The 22,063-nt window shown below is 41.4% G+C and overlaps 1 protein-coding gene across 1 annotated transcript in view; it reads right to left on the reverse strand.

The window, feature by feature from the left end:
* The window catches only part of ptprfa (protein tyrosine phosphatase receptor type Fa), a gene marked incomplete at its 5' end in the record, with an annotated part of 414,741 nt that overhangs the window by 61,958 nt on the left and 330,720 nt on the right, over positions 1–22,063 (reverse strand). The window contains 4 exons of the mRNA XM_083911493.1: positions 2,941–3,226; positions 9,668–9,822; positions 16,554–16,673; positions 21,555–21,730. Coding sequence (XP_083767619.1) covers positions 2,941–3,226; positions 9,668–9,822; positions 16,554–16,673; positions 21,555–21,730 — 737 coding nt within the window. The remainder of the gene's footprint in view (positions 1–2,940; positions 3,227–9,667; positions 9,823–16,553; positions 16,674–21,554; positions 21,731–22,063) is intronic.

Genomic DNA, 22,063 nt, shown 5'->3' on the forward strand with positions numbered 1-22,063 from the left:
TCCTGGACAATCAACACTGCATCACTGGCCAAGATGTCCCAGCGGCGCCTCTACTTCCTCCAAAAACTAAAGAGAGCAAGTTTCTATTTCTGTTGCATTATTTAGAATTTATTTTATGTTTTATTGCATATATTCAAGATACAAGATTCAAGAAAACTTTATTTATCACCAGAGGGTAATTAAGGGGAAAAAAGGGGTTAGAAGACATATTTTGTACTATTACACCGTGGGTCAGAAAGAATTTCTGTACGTCTGGCACATATTGCAGAATTGACAATAAAGCTGACTTTGACTTTGACTTTAAAATGATGCACTTTGATCCAAGCCTGATGCTGGGGTGTGTTCAAACTCCTGAAGACAGTGAAAAGTTTAAGTTGTACTCCGTAAGATTTTCATCTTTTTAATTGTTTTTTAAGTTCCTATCTATCACAGAGTGAGTTACAACAACGATGATTGATCATATGGCCCACTAATGAAAGCACTTGTAGCCTTTTTGCTGAGTATTCCAATATCTGTGTCTGTGGAGACATTCCCTCTCTAGGTGTAAATAAGCCTCCATGTCCATGATTCTGCTGACAGACGTTGGTCTGTCGGCCTAGATCATCAGCAACAGTTATGCTGCATTCCATTGTAATCGAAAATCGGAAATCCCAAATTCTGAGTCAGGCTTGTAGTAAGGGCAGAAGTGTAACAGGAACGTGTGTGTGTGTGTGTGTGTGTGTGTGTGTGTGTGTGTGTGTGTGTGTGTGTATAGATTTAAGAGGGGAACATATAGGGGACGGAATGGAATTAGAAAGATAATGTGTTATAATAAAGTTTAGAAAAGAGGCAAAATTTGAATAAAAAAATCAATAAAAATTGTCAACACACATTGTGACCGTGAACGTGACAAGGTGGAGGCTCTGAAAGAAAAGGCTCACCTGCAGTTACATCTTACTGCCAAAGAGGCCGCTAGAAACAAGGAATCTCAAATCTTATGGAGTACAACTATTAACAAACTCATCAACATTTTCTGTGAGCTGGTGCACCAATGCATTTCAAACTTAGGAGAATAAATCTTCAACATCCCAATTCAGTGGTTTTTTTTAGGCGGGCTCTGCTGACAGGCCCAAATGTGATTCCTCTGTCGGTTCTGCAAGGGCAAGTGTCAATTTGCCAAAGAAAATTGCAGTGAACTAAGAATCAAAATCTAATTATGCTCTGTTCAGATTCACAGCTGCCCTGCTTGCTTGAACAAGCAGCATAATTCTGGTTGTTGTTGTGTCCTGGCTAAATCATGTGGTGTAGTTCAGTGCGGAGCAGCCGTAGTTAGCAGTAGAGGGTGGTGCAGTGCTGCAGATCAAACTGTGTAAAAACATGTAACCCATTGGGCCCTTATCTTTAGGACGTCAGACATTCTGTTTGTCCCAGCCCTCTCTCCTTCACTCTCTCTCTCTCCCCCTCTGCTCTCTTCATCTCGTTCAGTCTTCTTCATCTGAAGTTTAGAAACTTAAGCTCTGGCAGCTCCTCCTCTGAGAAAGAGTTCATCTCTGTTACACAGGCTGAAGACGAAAATCCTTCCTCTTCCCTAGCTCTTACTGCTTCTGGTAATTAAAGAGGCACTCCAGCCATTTAGTAGTGAACTTCCATTAAGTTGGAAGATTAGAAGGACATGGATTAAAAACTAACCTAAGCATTATCTGTAGCTGTATTGCATTGCAGTTACTGCTGTAATGAAGCATCATTAATGTTACTGGTACAACCTCTTCCTTTCTCGGTACAAGTCAAAATGTCTCAAATTCAAGAGTGCTCTGATGCTAGCAGCTTTGAGGCACATGTTACAAAAATAAGAAAGCAAAACGGGGAGGAAAAGTAAAACATGTGATCCTCATCAAGCAAACACGTAAGTCAAATCCAAAATAACAAAAAGACTTTTTAGCTCTCACAATTCATATGGCAGAGTTTTGTGTATTTGGTGTGTTAAAGTGAATAACCAGCGTAAAACCATTCAAGGGTCTTTTCCTTGCACATTGAGACAGATTTTTTGTGTATGAACTATTAACGGAGAAATCCCGGAGAGTCGCTAACAGCAGGATGCGGCTAACACTGATTAGCTCGGGGTAGTAAGGTAAAGGCATTAAAACGTCTTTTTTAACCACTTATACTGCAAAATAACACCAAACCTCTGCAGTAGCATGAGAAGAGTGCTTACACATGAACCGCAGCACCAATGGGCTCCTTCCTTTTGGATTGACTTTGGTAATTGACTTGAATGGACTTTACTATGAGAGGAGCTGATACAGGGGCCAGTGGGTAAATATTTCAAAACACTTTTGATAAACTCTGGGTTCACTTACTACGTTTGCAGGTTTCAGAATGTTGCAGACCTGCATGTTGGAAGTAGTTGCAAATTTCAATTCATCTCGTTGCAAATTTTTGGTCTGAACTGAACTTTAGCCACGTTCGGCTGTTAGCAACTCCCCGGGATATCGCCATTAATAGTTTATGAAAGAAAAAACTGTCTCGATGGCTTATTTGATGTGTGCAGGTGTCGAAAAAGACCATGGGATGATTTTACACCGGAATTTCACTTTAAGCTTGGCAAAGTCAACTTGCATTCTTCATATGCACAACAGAAACTTATGAGTTCATGTTCTTAGTGATGTCATTTTATTAAAATTCCAGCTGGCCTCTTTACTTACAGTATTTCTCTAGTTATTAAAGATAAAAATGCAATGCACAACTCACCTGTTATCAGGTCTTTGCATTATTTTCTGGGTAGTCTTAGAATTGGTTAGACTTCCGCTTTTTATTTTACAATACCATTTTCCCCAACAAGCCTTTCATATCATAACGTCACAAAGTCTGTCAATCAGGACAAACACAGTAGTCCACTTTAGATGGGCTATCAGCTGCAGAAACTCACCATGCACAAAACAATCAACGACAAAAGGTACCAACCTTAAACTCCAGTTCTATGGCGGTGACAGTGTCTCCAGGAGGAATCTGGGTGAGCTTCTGGATGTGGCTGTACAGGTTTCGGGTAGGGACATCTGTGTTACCACAGGTTGCAGCTTCTAGAAGGGCCTCGTGGATGAATATGTACTGATCCTCTGTCTGCACCATGTAGTTCCTCTGAGCTCGCATACATGTCACATGACCATAAATGTCAACTGACTTCTCGTGTTTCATCCTCTCCAGCATGGCTTCGATCACAATGAAGCAGCCTGTACGCCCCACGCCGGCACTGACAGCACAGAGAGAAAACATGGCAGCGTGTATACTCATATATACATATACATTAACATAATTAGAATTGATTGACAGGTAAAATAAAACATCAATAACAATCTCAGTCGGTAGTTATTCTTCAGTTATTAGGATCCAAGCACTGATGAACATCGGGCCAGCGAAGGCACTGCTGAAGTTGCGCTGAATATAATTTTTTTCTCTCAATTGAATCGCCTTTTTGGATGCTTAATCATATTCAAAAACTCACCAAACTTCACAAATCATTCAGGGGTGGTGAAAATACATATTTCAATGATAGGCGTGGCAAATTGACTCGCTAGCGCCCCCTAGAAAACAGCCCCTACTCCCAGACTGGAATAATTTTATGAAAACCGGTAGTTATATATAACTCATCCAGACGTACAAAAAAGCCTCATGGAGCAATATCCTAAAGGCAACAGGAAGTATGGCATTTTTAATTTAATGGCCATTTTCCAACATTTACACGTGTCATGCAAACTCCTAGAGATTTGACAAGATCAACTTCAAAATCAGTCAGTATCATCTAAACACGTCTGATTAAACCATACTTGGGGTTGGGTTTTCTCTCTACCGTGTTGAAGTGGCTTAGCACAATAGTACGGCCTTTCACCATAAAACAGAACGTTGTTGTAACTTGACCATACATTGTCAAGTTAATGTATGGTTAATGAAGTTAATTTAAGTCAGTCTGATATGACAAAAATGATCCGATTTACATCAAATTTTCTGTGTGTTCTACACTTGATGCAGAGCAACACAAAGCTTGTTTAGTGCGCACTCCCTAGCACCACACAGCTAACAGGCTGGGAAGGGCTGCAAGAAGAAGAAGATTACCTGCGGCCCCACACCCTCCAGATTTTTTTAAAGTTATTTTTCATGCGTGACTTCAACAACCTCTGTAGCTTTTGTTGTAGGTTATTGTGCTGCAAAGCACAGATTACTGTTAAGGTGTGGTATGGCTCTATACATTAGTGTTTTATTGGTTAGGGTGGAGTAATCCCCTCATCACCTGCCTTGTTTGATGACTGTGTGTATTTCCAGAAAATAACATTTTAAAATACATGGTTGTTGCAAAACTATTGTATTTCTGAACAAAGTTAACTGTACCTCTTACTGAAGAGCAGAGTGCTAATTGTGCTGCACTAGCTGAAGTTCTTCCAGCTCTTTTTTGGGAGCACTTCAATCAATCAATACTTTATTTGTTAGGGACTGTGCACATTAATGAACAACGATAACAACATATCACTGTAAAAGTGCCGGATTATAGCAAAGATGCTAATTTGCATCCCTAGTCCCTGCTAAAACACACCGCACAACACATTACATCAGGAGGACACCAGACCCACACAGAATAAAACAATGAAATAAAACGTCATTTTCAATATGATACAGACGAGTCAGTGGTCGCACTTTTGATTTGATTTAAGCCCCCCCCCCCCCAACAGACAACACATTCTTCCCAAATGCAATGCGCCTGTGGGGGATCTCACAGTCTCCTCTAAGGGCGTACTCACACTGTCCTTCTGGCCGGGGCCAAAACCGTTTTTTCAGCTAAAGCCTAGTACCCTTAAGCAGTGTGAGTGCACCCGTTCCGCGCATAACTGTCCACGGCCCGCTTGAAAGAGGTTGGCTTTAGCGGAGCCGTTTGCACATGTACGAGCACGAGCGTGCGCATGTGTACGAGCACGAGCCCTACGGCAGTAGCGTTATGTCCGCCTGTTCGGACATGTAAATAGAAGGACGGACCATGCACGGACATTTAACAACAACAACAATGGCGGTGAAAGGTTCACATTGGTGTGATGCGGAGGTGGAGTGTTTACTGCAGATTTTGGTCGGATGAAAATATTAAAAAACAGTCGACAAGACGCACAAAAACTCTGAGGTCTGTGGAAAGATTTGTAAACAAAGCCACACACACGCGATCAATGCGTGTGACGTGTTACGGCATGATGACGTATGGACAGCAAGAAGCATTTGCCCAGGTCGCGGTACGGAAGGACAGTGTGAGTACGCCCTAACCTGGCCCTGGTGCTCATACCTTGCAGAGTCCTTTTCTTTATGAATTCAGTCAGTGGTGGTGGAGCGAGACCATGGAGACTTTTATATAAACAACACGCAAATCTAAATGTTTTAAAATTATGGAAACTTAAAAAATTTTGTTTTTTAAGAGTCTTGCAGATGTGGAAGAAGAAGGGTTTTTTATCCAGAGTTTTTAGGGCTCTTTTATAGAGACTGTCTATTGGTTTATGTGCTGTCGTACATGCCAGTGACCAGCTTGTGAAGCAGTAGTCTATATGTGAGAGGATCATACAGTGTAAAAACATCAAAGCAGCACTGGTGGGTAATGAATTCCTAATCTGTTTGAAATTTGCCAGGTTGTATTTGACAGAGTTAGACACTTTTTTGATGTGTTTCTTAAATGAGAGTGTCGAGTCCAGGATAACTCCCAAGTATCTGAACTCGCTCACCAAAGCGAGCTCCTCCCCTCCCAGAAAGACACCAGAATGATCAGCATTTGGCGGCCTTTTAGCAAAATACATACAGACACTTTTTTAACATTTAAAGAAAGGCATGAATCAGTGAGCCAGCCCTGAATATGAGACATTGCTGTCGTGAGTATTTGAGCAGCCTCTGTTGTGTTTTTCGCAGGGATGAAAATCACTGCATCATCTGCGTACAACTGTGCATTTACACCCTCACAACATCAAATAAATCATTAATGTAAACTGAAATCAAAATAGGTCCAAGTATGGAACCTTGAGGGACCCCCACTGGACAGTCCAGGTAGGGGGATTTGACACCGCTGACCACCACACACTGCTTTCTATCTGCAAGATATGATCTAAACCAATTAAGGGCCTTTGTGGAAAAATTTAATTTTGACAGCTTAGATAACAGTACTCGATGGTCAACAGTGTCAAAGGCCCTTTTATAATCTAGGAAGACAGCTCCCACACAGTTGTTCCTATCCAGGAGACACTTGTTTTTTTCTACCAACATACTTAGGGCCGACTCTGTGGAATGGTGAGTCCGGAAGCCAAACTGCATCGGATGTAATGTTGTGTATCCGTTATTGAGGTGTTCAACTAACTGTTTAGCCACCTATTTTTCTATTATTTTGGAGATGACAGTAAGAATACTGATTGGTCTATAGTTGTTGATTTCAGATTTACTTCCGGATTTAAAGATTGGATTCACCGTGCTCACCTTCCAGTTCGTCGGGACAACAGAATGCTTGATCGACTGATTTACCAGCTGCGTAATGGGGCAAACCAGAGACTCTATGTGAAGTTTAAAAAAGTTAGTGTCAAACCCATGGTCATCCTTGGCATTAGATTTGTTAAGGGGGCAAATAATTTCCATTACCTCTCTGTCAGAGATTTCAGTTATGTTAAAGACAAGCTGTTCGCAGTTGACAGGATGATAACGCAGTCAGGTGCAGTGAAAAGACTTGATATTTCTTGAACAGAATTTATAAAAAAAGAATTAAATTCTGTAGCCAAGGTGACAGGAGTGTTCACCAATTGACTCTTAGCGTACTGACACTGTCCTTCCGCACCGCGACCCGGGCTTTAGGGTACTTGTCCCCCCTCCCTCTCCCCCCGCGCCCCAGCCCCGTTTGTACTCACACTACCTGGGCCGGCCAATGCTTCTTGCTGTCCATACGCCATCACGCCGTAACACGCATTGATCGCGTGTGTGTGGCTTTGTTTACAAATCTTTCCACAGACCTCAGAGTTTTTGTGCGTCTTGTCGACTGTTTTTTGAATATTTTCATCCGACCAAATCTGCAGTAAACAATCCACCTGCGCATCACACCAACGTGAACCTTTCACCGCCATTGTTGTTGTTGTTAAATGTCCGCGCATGGTCCGTCCTTCGTACACGTGCGCACGCTCGTGCTCGTACATGTGCAAACGGCTCCGCTAAAGCCCACCTCTCAAACCTTCTCTAAAGCTACTTCAGTGTTTACCTTAGTGTATTCTGTTGCTAAGACAAAGAGATGAAAAAGAGGACAATGAGATGATTTTGTGAATGCATTTTTGTTGTCATCCTTGGACGGCCCGCTGGCCGCAGTTATGCGCGGAACGGGTGCACTCACACTGCTTAAAGGTACTAGGCTTTAGCTGAAAAAACAGTTTTGGCCCCGGCCAGAAGGACAGTGTGAGTACGCCCTTAATGTTTAGTTCCAGTCCTTTACTTTTCTGTTTAGTCTGACGGCCAGTTAGATAATTGATCTCTTTCCACATTTTTTGGGGATTTCCCTTTGCACTCTCAATTATGTTTAAGAAGAAGTTTGCCTTGGCTTTTCGTAAAGCTGATGTTACTTTATTTCGTGCTGATGTGAATTTTTGACGGTCAATGAATAGACCAGTTTTCAGTGAAATTTTGAGCAGTTGATCTCTAACTTTTAACAGTGCAAGACACTCATTATTGAACCAAGGAAGGGAGCTGGATTGCCTGGTCCTAGAGCTCCCTGTCCTAGAGAAAGACAGCAGAATCTCCTTAATTTTTTGAGAGAAGGAGTCAGCACTCTGGTTTATGTCTTCATAGGAAATTAGATTAGTCCATTCCAATTCACTGAGAGCTTTATTGACTTTTTGCTGTTGGTTCTTAGACTTGACCAGATATCTGAGCAGAGATTGTGATGACAAAATACTACAGCTTTTACCTGCAAGGTGCAACTTAAACTAAGACTTCTGATAACAGATACAACTTTTCTTCCCCCATTTTAACAGTTTTGTTTATGTTCCCCAGGAAAGTTGCTCATGAACCATCACCCCCAAACGTTTAGTCTTGCTCTCTTCTATACTGACTTTATTGTCCCTCATTGGTATGCAGCTTGAGCCAAAACAAGGGCATTTAGTTTTGGGTACATTTAAAGCTCAATAGTTTTTTTCTACCCAATTTAAATATCTTATTTAGTCCATCTTTGCATGCATTATTTAAATCATCAACATACACATGGTGAATACACAGTGGTATTGTCAGCAAACATTCTTAAAGTTGTACTGAGCCTGTTCTTGCAGAGCCTCCATCTTGTCAAGTTGACCGTCACTATGTTATTAACCTAAAAGGCAATAACATAGATGAAAATCCAGATACGGAATATATCTTATAATACAGTTCTGTTGATAACATTAATGTCAATGATATCGAAGAGTTTATGCAAAGTACAAGTATTTCTACATAATTGTTGGTAAAGTATTTAGTTTCGTTCCTCCCTAAATATGCTTTAGATGAACCAGGCTGTGAACTTTTGCCTGACCATGTCTAAAGGCAAATGGTTGTCCATGAGCCTCTGCAATGAATATTAATGGGGATAAAGGCTCACACTTTCAGACAGTCTCTCTTAAAAGGCATTTGTGATACTAATTCAATGCGGACACATTAGATCCAGTAAGCATCATAGGCTTACTCAGAGGTAATCATGACACCATCTGTGTTTTTTTCAGGTTAATTAAAGTTGTACTCTGTAAGATTTTCATCTATTTAATTGTCTTTTAGGTTTCTTTCAATCACAGAGTGAGTTAAAACAACGGGGATTGATCATGTGACCCATTAATGAAAGCCTTTGGTGCCTCTTTGCTGATTATTCCAATATTGTGTCTGTGGAGACATTCCCTCTCTAGATGAGGGAACGTGACTCTGCTGACAGCGGTTGGTCTGCTTGCCCAACTTGTCACTAACGTAATAATGCATCCACTTGTAATCAGAAATCAGGAACGTCCTACTTGAGACAGGCTTTTGTAATAGGAACTTGTGTGTGTGTGTGTGTGTGTGTGTGTGTGTGTGTGTGTGTGTGTGTGTGTGTGTGTGTGTGTGTGTGTGTGTGTGTGTATGTGTGTGTGTTTGTGTGTGTGTGGATTTAAGAGGGGAACATACAGTGGACGGACTGGAAGTAGAGAGGTGAATGTGTTCAGTTACATCTTACTTCCAAAGAGACCGCTAGGAACAAGGTATCTTTAATCTTATACAGTACAACCAATGTAACCATTTTTCACAATGGTCTGGACATGAAAGTAGTCTGCATACGAACCCAGTGAGTGCTCTAAAACCTACTGCACTGTTGGTCAACACCAAGCTTTGACAGGGTTGTTAATTCTCTCCCATTCATTTGACAATGTATTTCCCTGGTATGATTTTTCCATGGGTCCTCAGAAGTGACCTACTGGTGTACTCCTGACCACCCACATTATAGGTATCTGTGATTCAAAAGTTCATACCTCAAAACACCTGGCCAATTACTGTGTAATGTGGACATGCTGGGTTTTTTTTCTGTTTCAGAAAGTTGCACAAATTGTTGAACCCAACTGGAAAGGAGATATCAGATGATTTCAGATGATGTTAGATGATCCGACACTTTGTCTGAAGCATACTAAGGCCTTTGTGTTTATGTCAGAGGTATTACCTGCAGTGGACCACCATTGGTCCAGCATCTGGAGGATTACAGGCATTGACTCTGCGCAGAAAGGCCAGTGTAGGGCTGGGATACTCAGGCACTCCATGGTCAGGCCAGGCCATAAACTGGAACTGTCGAACCTCTCTCTTCTCATCCGAACCATTCTGTTAGAGCACACACACATTAGACTAGAGATGCACCGATCAAAATCCCTGATCGGATATCCGCTCCGATATTGCCAAATTAGCTGGATCGGATATCGGATGAATGAGGCCGATCCAGCATTCCGATCTAGTCATTTCTTTTTTATTAATATCATACACAGCAATACAGTTACAGCAATTTAGTCACTTCAATTCTATGTTTGCAACAGCGATTGGGTTTACATTTGAAAATATCTGTTTGCAGTGCACATTGAAGTTTTATTTATCTATTTTTTCTGCTAATGTACACTTTATTTGTCAATAAATAATATTTAATAGCTTTAAATGTGGGTTAATTTGTTACTTTTTTTAAACAAGGCTAAATGTTTATGTCAAGCCTGATGCCTTCATTCACAGGGAAAGGTATACGCCTCATTCGTTCAACAGTAGGATTGGATCGGTATTGGGTATTGGCTGATACGCTCAGCCCAAGTATCGATATTGGATTGGATCGAAAAAAAACTGTATCGGTGCATCTCTACATTAGACACACATTTTTCATTTATAAAGATGTGATTTGACAACTGAACATACATGATGTGATCATGTAGCCATCGTCAGTTATTAAACATCACAGTAACTAGTTGATAAATCATCAAACGGAATTATGGGAAGATAGCACATGTTGAAATTATCATATATCAAAAATGCATTACAAACAACACTCAAACGCATGAATAAAATACTTTTCAAAGAGTCTTTGATGAATGGTAGTATTCTGCACTGAGTACATGACACTGGTATAGCACTCCCAATGGCAAACCATCATTCATTCATCTTCAACCGCTTATCCCGGGGTCGGGGTCGCGGGGGACATCGGGCGTAAGGCGGGGTACACCCTGGACAGGCCGCCAGTCTATCACAGGGCACATAGAGATGAACAGAGACAGACAACCATTCACACCTACGGGCAATTTCAGACTCATCAATTAACCTAACACATGCATGTCTTTGGATTGTGGGAGGAAACCGGAGTACCCGGAGAAAACCCACACAGACACGGGGAGAACATGCAAACTCCGCACAGAAAGGCCGAGGTCGGGATGCGAACCTGTGACCTTCTTGCTGTGAGGCGACAGTGCTAACCACTACACCACCGTGTAGCCCCAATGGCAAACCATTTATCATCAAATAAAGTAAAGACATTGTAACTTTATTCTCAACTCTCAGGAAACATCAGTTTTCACATTTTCTTTATTTTAGCACAATTTTGTGTTAAGACTCTTTGATGATTCGTATATAGCGCATTTCATACCAAGGCAACTCAATGTGCTTTACATAAAGACAAAACATTTTTTAAAAACAGCATAAAAACCAAACAAAAACAGTTAAAAGCCGGAGCAAAAAAGGATAAAAACAAGTTAAAGAAAAGAAAACAGATAATGTTTAAAATTATTAAAAGAGCTCAGCTATAAGCACATGAAAAGAGAAATGTTTTTAACCTGGGTCTAAAAGTAATCACAGTACGGGCTGATTTCAGATCTGCTGGTAGTTTGTTCCAGTTGTGTGCAGCATAACAGCTAAATGCCGCTTCACTATGTCTAGTTTGAACTCAGTGCTCCACTATCTGAGTCCATAGATGTCAGAGCTCTACTGGGTTTATACTCAGTCATGTCATTCATGTATTCTGGACCGAAACCCTTCAGTGATTTGTACGCCAGTAGCAGAACTTTAAAATCTATTCTGTAGCTGACTGGGAGCCAATGTACGATCTTAAGAACTGGGGTTATTTGATCTGATCTCTTTGTTCTGGTTAAAACTCGAGCTTGTTTCGAGCTCTGTTTGATCCTTTTTGGGGGGAATCCTGTCAGAAGACCGTTACAGTAATTGAGATAAAATTGGAGATAAAAACATGAATCAGCTTCTCCATACTAGTTTGGGACATAAAACCCTTAATTCTGGATATGTTCTTAAGTTGATCAAAGGCTGATTTGGTGACTGATATGATATGGCTGTTAAAGGTCAGATCTGAGTCTATCAGCACCCCAAGGTTTCGGACTTGGTGTTTAGATTCTAAATACATTGTCTCAAAGTGTTTACTGACAGCAACCCACTTCTCTTTATTGCCAAAAACAATAATCTACGTTTTTTCTTGATTTAACTGAATTTTGGTTCATCCAATTTTTGACTTGCTCTAAACAGTGACATAATGACTCTTTTAGACTGCAGTTATCTGGAGACAGTGCAAGATATATCTGTTTGTCATCTGCTTTACTATGATAGTTGACATTAGAATTCTGCAGAATTTATATATAATTCATACATTAGTTGAACAGAAGGGGTCCAAGGACTGACCTCTGAGGGACTCCACATGTCATAGCCACTCGATCGGATTGATAACTACCAATGGTCACAAAATAACTCCGCTCCTCCAAGTAGGACCTGAACCATTTTAGGACTGTCTCACTGAGTCCTGTCCAGGTTTCCAGCCTGTTTAGCAGTATGCTGGGATCCACAGTGTCAAAGTCAGCACTGAGATCCAACAGGACCAGAACTGACACCTTGTCTTAGTCAAATGACACAAGGTTGAACAGTATCACTCTAATAAGAGCTGTTAGTGTACTATGGTGAGGTCAGAAGCCTGATTGAAATATGTCAAAAGTCCACTGGAGTTCAAGAAGTTTCTGAGTTGATTATAAAACACTTTCTCAACAATCTTAGCTTTAAAGGGAAGATTTAAGACGGGTCTGTCATTAGTTAAAATGGTGGTATCCAACATTCTCTTTTTGTGGCTTGACAGCAGCTACTTTTAGGGGTTTAGGAAACGTGCCTGAACACAAAGTGAGCGATTTATTATTTGCTGCAGATCTGTTTGGACAGAGCTTACAGTAGGTTTAAAAAGGTCAGATGGCATTGTGTCAAGACAACATGTCCATGATTTAAGCTGCTGAACTGTTTCTTCTACTGGTTTTTGGTCAACTGTATTAAAATCTGACATTACAGGTGATTTATTCCTAGGTAATTTAGGGGTTTGCATCATCATATTATTTAGCTGATGTTTGGATATTTAGCCTAATATATTAGATTTTTTTTCCTTGAAAAAGCAAGCAAATTCATTGCATTTTTCTGTGGAGGAGAGCTCTGAAAGTATCTCTTTTGGGGGGGTTGTAAACTTATCAGCCATAGCAAACAGAGCGTGAGTGTTGTTGATGTTCTTATTAATCATTTCAGAAAAGTGTTGCTGTCTAGCCTTGAATAACCCATGGTTAAAATTGCAAAGACTTTGTTTGTAGAGGTCATGGTGAATTTGAAGTTTAGTTTTTCTCCATTTACACTCTGATTTCCTGCATTCTGTTTTCAGAGCCTTTACCATCATAGTGTTCCTCCATGGTCTTCTCTGTCTAGTTAAGGTCATCTTAGTTTTAATAGGGGCAATGGTATCAGTGACATTTGAGATTTTGCAGTTGAAATTATCCAGGAGTTCCTCAACTGTCTCTGCACTCACATTTGGTGACATTCCTATAGCTTCCCTAAACTTAACACTGGTACATCTTGTTCTGTCTCACACCCAGGGGTGTATAGCCGGTACTGGCCGGTCCTGCGTACCGCTAAAAGATTTCTATACTATCGCTGAAAAAAAAAGCACTTTCAGCATGACAACACACCTGTTAACTTCAAATTACCAGAAGCAACACATTTTCCTTAGTATAAACTGCATGTAACTTTTTCTGAACTGTCTCTGAATTTTGTCTGAACCTTCCGTACATCGTTTCACTCGACAGACAGCGAGTCAGTGTGCGTACAGCTTAACCCTCCTGTACCAACATGGGCAGCTGGTTTCCAAAGTGTTTTAGTAGACAGACGTTTGTTGCAAAGTCTCCCAAATAAAAACAACATGTATAGAAAAATATGTTGATGTTTCAATCTTCTGTTTTTATATGTGCGGTGTTTCCCTGGACAGACAGCGAGCAGCGCGCGTATGGCTTAACCAGATCTTGTGCTAACGTGCTCATTTGTTACAAAGTCTGAGACTTTCACACTGGCAGTGTGATTAAAAAGTACTAGAGTGATAAGAAGTCCTAGTGAATGCTCGATAAGTAGACTATAATAAATAATGAAGTGTATTTTTTGGTGCGCTATTCGCACTATTGGTAGAAATCAAATATGATAGAAATCAAAACTCCTTTCACCCATGCTCACGCTGTTCATGGCCCTAGCCTTACCAGAACATATTTGTCCACTTCAAAGTCCACAACAGACTCCCACTGGGCTAAAACAAAATTACAACTTTACATTAATAAGCATTACAAGCTGCAAGACATGTCAGTATGGGTCAACGCCGTCTATCTGCCAGCTTCTCTAAATATCTCTGCTCAGCCCTGGTTGCAAGTTTGTCCCTCTGAGGACCCTTTTCTTCTGTCTTATTCTAAATATCTTTGCTCGGTGCTGGTTGTTAGTTTGTCCCTGTGAGGACCCTTTTCTTCTGTCTTATTCTAAATATCTCTGCTCGGCCCTGGTTTAAAGTTTGTCCCTGTAAGGACCCTTTTCTTTGGCCTAATTCTTCTCCATCTCTTTACAATCGTCTTGTCATATCCCAGTTTACATTGCAATGGACTTGGCGTCCTGTCCAGGTGTAACCCGCCTCACGCCCGATGTCAGCTGGGATCAGTTCCAAGCGGTTGAAGATGGATGGATGTATGGATATCTCAGTTTAAACGCAGTGATTCCGTCTCTATGTGCTTCAAGTTGTTATTCACTCTCTGATGCAGTGTTGCCCTGGCATCCAGTAGCGTGGGATTCCAACATCGTGGACGGGCTCAGACCCCTCCCAAGTTGTCAGGTGCCTGCTCATTCTCAATACGTCAACACCCCTCGGAGATTAAATTTTGTCTGACTGTGTTTGAATATTTTCATCTGACCAAATCTGCTCTAAAGACTCCATCATCAACGTGAACTGTTTGGCTGCATCTTTTTAAATGTCCATCGCAGGGAACAGACGTATATAAATAGACATCAGGGCTGCCATCAATGCTCATTCTTGTACACGTGCGCACTCTCATACTGCTACATGTGCATCCGTGTTTTACAAAGCCAACCTCTCTCAATTGGCAAGCGTGCCGTGCCTAGGAGTGGAACGTCAAACGAACTAGAATTTTGCCGTGAAGCATGCTTGGGCATGGTACAAAAATGGACATTGTGAGTGCACCCTTAAACAGAGGGCTTTGTGCCATTTGGACATAGGTGTCTTTTACATTAATTTTCCGTACAACTTTATTCAGACATGACAGAATATTTACAGAAACAACTGCAGCTCCAAAGACATGCAGTTGTTAGGTTAATTGATGACTCTAAATTGCCCTTAGGGTGAATGTGAGTGTGAATGGTTGTCTGTCTCTGTCTCTCTCTATGTGCCCCGCAATAGACTGGCATTCTGTCCAGGGTGTACCCTGCCTCATGCCAAATGTCAGCTGGGTTCGGCTCCAGCCCCTCTGACCCCGTGAGGGACAAGCGGTTGAAGAAGTTGATGGATGGATACTGTGCCATACATTTTCATTGGGAGACAGCTCTGGACTGCAGCAGGCTAGTCTAGTACCTGCACTCTTTTACTACAAAGCCATGCTGTTGGAACACGTGCAGAATGTGGTTTGGCATTGTCTTGCTGAAATAAACAGGGACGTCCCTGAAAAAAGATGTTGCTTGGACGGCAGCAGATGTTGCTCCAAAACCTGTATGCACCTTTCAGCATTAATGGGGCCTTCACAGTTCTGCAAGTTACCCATGATGCCATTGGCACTAACACACCCCCATACCACCACAGATGCTGGCTTTGAACTTTGCTCTGATAACAATCTGGATGGTCCTTTTCCTCTTTGGCCCAGAGGACATGACATCCATGATTTCCAAAAACAATTGTAAATGTGGACTCGTCAGACCACAGCACACTTTTCCACTTTGGGTCAGTCCATCTCAGATGATCTCGGGCCCAGAGAAGCTGGTGATGTTCTTGGTGTTTTTGATATGTGGCTTTCACTTTGCACGGAAGATCTTTATCTCCCCATCCTCGCTTGTTAATGACTGAACCTTTCAGGGATGCTCCTTTTATATCCAATCCTGACACTCACCTGTTTCCAATAAAGTTGGAAAGGTGTTTTTTGAGCATTGCTCAACTTTCCCACTACTTTTGTGGTTGCTTGCATCTCCGGGACTGTCTGTAAGTCTGTCTTTGTGTCTGTCTTTGTCTCCATCTGTCTGTCTGTCTTTTCTCTCTTTCTCTCTCCTGTTCTTCCTCCTTTACTGGTCTAGACGGATGTCCGTCCTCCATAGAGCTGGGTCTGTTCCACGTTCCTGCCTGTTAAAGGGAAGGTTTTTCGTTGCCACCGTGTGCAAGATTGCTGGATTAATACTGTATATAATAACTGTAATAATTATAAATATTTTTATTAAAGATAAAATTGAATTGCATTGGATTTAACAACTTAAAATTGGTATGTCCTACATTAATAAACAGACCCCCTGCAGCCTTCAGATGTGATTCAGATTGGTGTCAGGTTGAAAGTATTAGAAAACCGTTACAAGTCTGATGTATTAAGATCGCTGTCTTCACTTTTGTAAAAGTGACCAGGGCATGAGACATATCAAACCACATCTGAGAGAAGGGACTTTAGTGCTCAAAGCTTCTGCTGTCAGTTAGTTAGAAGTGGCTTTGTTGCCACACATACTTCATATACACAGCATCCATATAAGGTTCTCACCTTATAGAGGGTGAACGTTCGTACACTGTACGTAGCCAGCTCCACAGTGTCCAGCATGGTCACCTGGATCATCCCATACGTCTCTGTGCCTCGACTGGGCCAGTACTGGTCACATTTAACCTAGAAGCATGCACACACGCACACACACACACACACACACACACACACACACACACACACACACACACACACACACACACACACACACACACACACACACACACACACACACACACACACACACACACACACACACACACACACACACACACACACACACACACACACACACACACACACACATTTTCAGACAGCATTCCCCTGATTCCTAATGATTTCCCTGACCCCCTGACCCCTGGCCTTTAAACATACAGCAGACAATGGGAAAATGACAGCTTTGTGGGATAAGAGATGGATGAGTGCAGCAGAACTCATTCTTCTCCCTTTTCAAAACCTGGCAACTACATTACCCACAATACAACTCAACTGCTGACAGTTTGGTCAGAGACTGGGATGTGCTAAGCTAGTAATGGCTACTGGAGCCTGGAGCCTCCAGCCTGCAGGAGAGATGAGTAGAAGGCTACAGAAGTCTGGTGCTCACGTCTTTCTAACTCCACTCCACACGGCGACTCAAGTGACATCACTTAGTACTTCACGCAACTCCCGATGGAGACACTAAAGGCTTTCTAAAACTTTTTTTCCATATATGCAGTAGTCCTCCCCAACAACTGTAAACAGACTGTAAAGTTTGTGGAGTTCCCTTTAAGTATTAAAGCTGAGCTGTTGAATGGAGTCTTGGCTGTGGGTAGTGGACAGTGGCTGATTTAGAATAGAATAGAATAGAATAGAATAGAATAGAATTAGAATAGAAAATAATTACTTTAATGATCCCAGACTGGGAAATTATTTCGTAACAGCAGTAGTGGGTCAGCAAATAAAACACTTTGTACATAACATACATAGAATCCAATATATACATAATGTATATATACAGTGCACAGTGTGCTATAAACAATACACAACAATAATATATATAACAAAACAAAATGTGCAAAATATACAATAACAATTATAATATAAACAACAAAACAGTAGAAACCAGAGTTCTCTGTCAGGCAGCGGTGAGAGAGTTATTATATACAGTGATGGATTGTGGCAGGAAAGATTTCCTGTATCTATTGCTACGACAGCGAAGCTGAAGCAGCCTTCTGGAGAAGATGCTCCGCTGTCTGACCAGTGTGAGTTGGAGAGGGTGGAGAGGATTATCCATGATGGATAACATTTTTTGTGTCCTCCTCTCCACCACAGCCTGTCCTGTCCTGTTTGCATCAGAGCTTTTTCTTTGAAAACTGCTGTCCACTGCTGCTTCAGGATTAGTACTAATATAGCATCCATTAGTTGCGTTTCCATTAGGGTAAAATGTTGCGGCTCGGAAAGTTTCTCTCAAATGGCTGTTCACTCGCCATGTTTCCATTACAAAAAAAGGCCCCAGAGAGATTTAGGAGACTCCGGAGGTGACGCATCACTCTGAATGGGTTTGGATCGCCGATCCGCTGATCAGTGATACAGCGGCGCTCCGTGCTTTTAGTGAGAAATACAGAAATACAGAATAGTTGTAGTTTGATTTAAGGTGGCTTGTATGATTCACAACATCAACTTACATGAAAGAAACCACTCCACCTTAAAAATCCTGGGCGCTGTAAAAGTGTTTGTTGACAGACAGACTGTCACCCCGCTTGCAGTACAGTGTGTGTGTGTGTGTGTGTGTGTGTGTGTGTGTGTGTGTGTGTGTGTGTGTGTGTGTGTGTGTGTGTGTGTGTGTGTGTGTGTGTGTGTGTGTGTGTGTGTGTGTGTGTGTGTGTGTGTGTGTGTGTGTGTGTGTGTGTGTGAAAAGAGAGAGACAGAGGGAACATGCAGCAAAGGACCACAGGTCAGAATCCAACCCGGCCCCTGCAGCACTCATTTTAACAAACCTGTGCAAAGATGCACGTGCACCGATCATTTTCTGTGCTGTGTCCTTCTACACCACTGGATAAAAGTGTCTACTCTACCTCACCGTTTTGTTGTGGCGTCTGTACTACCTCACGTCACATCCCGCTGAGAGCTACATCCGATCAGCAACCAGGCTTCTCTCAGAGGAGAAAAACGGCCCTGCTCTCCCACAGGGTAAAAAAACGGCCACTCGAGCGACTCGCAAGCAAATTAGGGGTGTTTCGGCGAGATAGACCTGCCTCATTCCGGGTATTCGACCATAGTGGAAACTCGGTTTCTTAATGAGTGCTTTAGACTCCCCTCTTACTAACATTTGGAATCAGGAGTTATAGGGTAAAGTAAGAGTAAAAACAACATAATTGATTAAATTTACCACAAGTAGAAGTTATACATACACTTTTAGAGTGCTGGGATGGAATGCAAATGAACACTAAGTGAGACAGAGTTTTAACAGGTCATAGAGTCATGGAACAAATTGGTACAACCAGCGTGTGCCCTGTTAGTGTTGCTGTAGTCATTAGCTGACGGATGGGTGCATAGGATGACAGGGTGAAGCAACAAACATTTGGACATCAGTGCTGACTTGGGGGGACTGGTAGCTGTAGGCGCTCAGTATAACAGATGGGGAGATTACGCTTCATAGACCTGGCTGCAGGTGTCAGTGTGGGAGCAAAGGGTTTGTTTGGCAAAGCCTGTGAACGAGTTCATGGCCACATGGCCTTTGGTCAAAGTGGTGGGGAAAGCCAGTTCACCACCTGGACAAAATTACACATGGCTCATTACTGTTACAGGCAAACAGGAAGTTCGATGGAGATCAAAGAGAGGAGAACAACAGCCTCAGTCATTTGTTAGAATGACAGTGGCCTAGGGTTAGGTCATGAAATGATAGTATGAGAGACATAATGTCATATATAATGATTCATCTAATTTGATCTCTACAATCTGGCTTAAATTCACCACCTCACCATATGGGTATGTGGCCAGTTTTTTGTCTCCAAAATGTTCGTATGCATTGGTTAGAGTTTACTTAGAGGTATGCACATTCTCCTGTCAAATTTGTTTTTATAGATCACAACTTTTGAGTAGGAAGTGGCATATGCATCTTTCAGACCCAGTTTTGTGCATACAAAGTATTTATAAATTAGACCCCGTCTTTTCATCTAGTGCACTAGTTTCATCGGTACAGACGAGCTCTGCTTAGCTCTGCGACAGCATTACTCTGCTGGTGGACATGGAGTATGAGGCACAGGGCAGGGACAGTTTTCATATGAGTAATGCTTTCAGCCTTCTTTCACACTGTAAATAAATCCACCGCCAAGGGGCAGAACTGAGTGCCAAAGCAGTTGGCCATTATTATTTGTGACACAGACCATCAGCCCTCTGCTGGATCCAATAACACCTGTCTGTGGTTCAACGAGAGGTGCAGGAAATATGAGATGCTCTGTAACCTTTGGTCGAGGTAAGGGCTGCTGCTGGTTTGTCCACTGTTTTTGCTGATGTGAAGGACTCACAGTTTGCATGTCCAAAAAGCAATGCAGCTATATTATAAATCATATGATCACTCACAGTGACACAATTTGGAAGCAAGTCAAGCTATTTTTTGAATAGTCATCAACAATGCAGAGCAATGTTTATGTCATTTAAGTCATGTCAATACAGAATTATGAGAACTTGGTGACATGTGGGTGTAGTTAAAGTGAAATTCCGGCATAAAATCCTTCCAGGGTAATTTCTGGCAAATACACTCATCAAATAAGCCATAGAGACAATTTCTGTCGTGTTACAACTATTAATGGAGAAATAAGGGAGAGTCGCTAACAGCCGGATGGATGTATGGATCCTACACACTGTTTTATAAATGAGACCCCAGATCAGTTTACTGATGAATGGGGCACTCTTTTTCCAGTCTCTCCTTGCATTTGTGTCCTATTTGTATTTTGTTACTTCATGTCTGTTATGTGGGAATGGAAAGCCCTCTTTGAGACAATAATTGTTGAAAAAGTACAACTTGTAGCTCTTTATTTTGTTTTTAGTTATAAGTTGCAGCGAGAGTAGCTGAAGATGTTGGGCCTGTGTAAGGTCCCAGTGGAATAGAAAATACATTTTCACAGTTTCAATCCTGTGGTAATTGGTCATTTATCGCTTGATACATACCACACTATGTTTCAATATGGCATTTTTCATCATAGACTATTTAAAAAAATGTAAATCCCTGTCTCTTCTCTTCCTGTAGAACAGTTTAAATGTTTGAACTCAGGGCCAATAACTTAAATGAATCTAATGAGTTAATCAATCAAGTTTTATTCTAAAAATATAGTTGAAGATTCAAAAAATATATAACCTAGCGACATAGAGACGATTGTTATTACAGGATTCTGATCCAGTAATAATGCGTTTGTGATCTGCAGGCTAAAATACAGTAGATTTAAATGTTAGACAAGCCACTGAAATGCTGTCACTCACAAATATGACCATGGAGCTGCTCTCTGATATTAAAGGGATTAAGTTTCATTGTTGTGACCGATCACATCACGAGTGATACAGTCAATTATTCATCTACATATAGATTTTGACTATTTAAACTAAGATAATTACACATAATGTCCCATAAACATTTTAGCGGAACTGCTCTAATCAAAAAATGTGGATTGAGGGTTTATTCACAGTTGTATTTAATATTTGAATTTGAGGGCAAAAACCTCTGTTCAAAGAAACGACTGCTAGCACATTAAAACGATAACATGAGATAGTCCTGATTCTGACAGTCAGTAATCTACACTATATAAACTCTGTCAGAGGAAGGAGACACAGAGAAACTCAGGCTTTGTTGAAGAAAACCTGCCAGTGAGCAGGTGAGGTTCACAGAGTCTGAGTTTAGGTTATCTTTCTTTCTAGAACTTAAAGTCTAGTTTACCTCATCTCAGGCACTAACACACACTCAGTTTCCATTAATCCTGCTTTCTGAAACAGGGCCCTAAGTATCATTTTGACTCAACATGAGAGGCTCACCCGTGACTTCTCCTCTAGGCGGGTCATCATAACGATGGTGCAGGTCCTCTGCTCCCACACCATCCTCCAGAAGTCACTCAGCGTTTCTGGCAGCGCCCCCTGTGTGGCAATGTAAGCATTCTGCTTCCTGTAGCCATCAATGTAGTTAGCGTTGATGTAGTCGCTACCTGGAACTCCTGCAGTGAAGAAAGACAAACCAAATGCCCCAGTGTCCAGTGACTGACTCTGTTAACACACTGCTCAGTTTAACAGATTACAAAGATAACACTACACGACAATCCTAAAGGAAGACTTTTAATTTCAGCAGATGTTTGACTGTACCAGCTCTACTGTGAACAGAGTGAAATAAACTAAAGTAAGATGTGTAAGATTATTGTTTGACATCCCAAAACACCAGCAGTCAGAGCGTAAATTTGATTAGTATAACATGATTTCATTAAATGAGATCTGCTCTGTGAAACATGATGACTTTATCAAAAGAACTGAGTGAATTGTGAAAAGTCAGTTTG

This window comes from Echiichthys vipera (assembly GCF_963691815.1).
Source record: "Echiichthys vipera genome assembly, chromosome: 3".
NCBI classification, from domain to species: Eukaryota; Metazoa; Chordata; class Actinopteri; order Perciformes; family Trachinidae; genus Echiichthys; species Echiichthys vipera.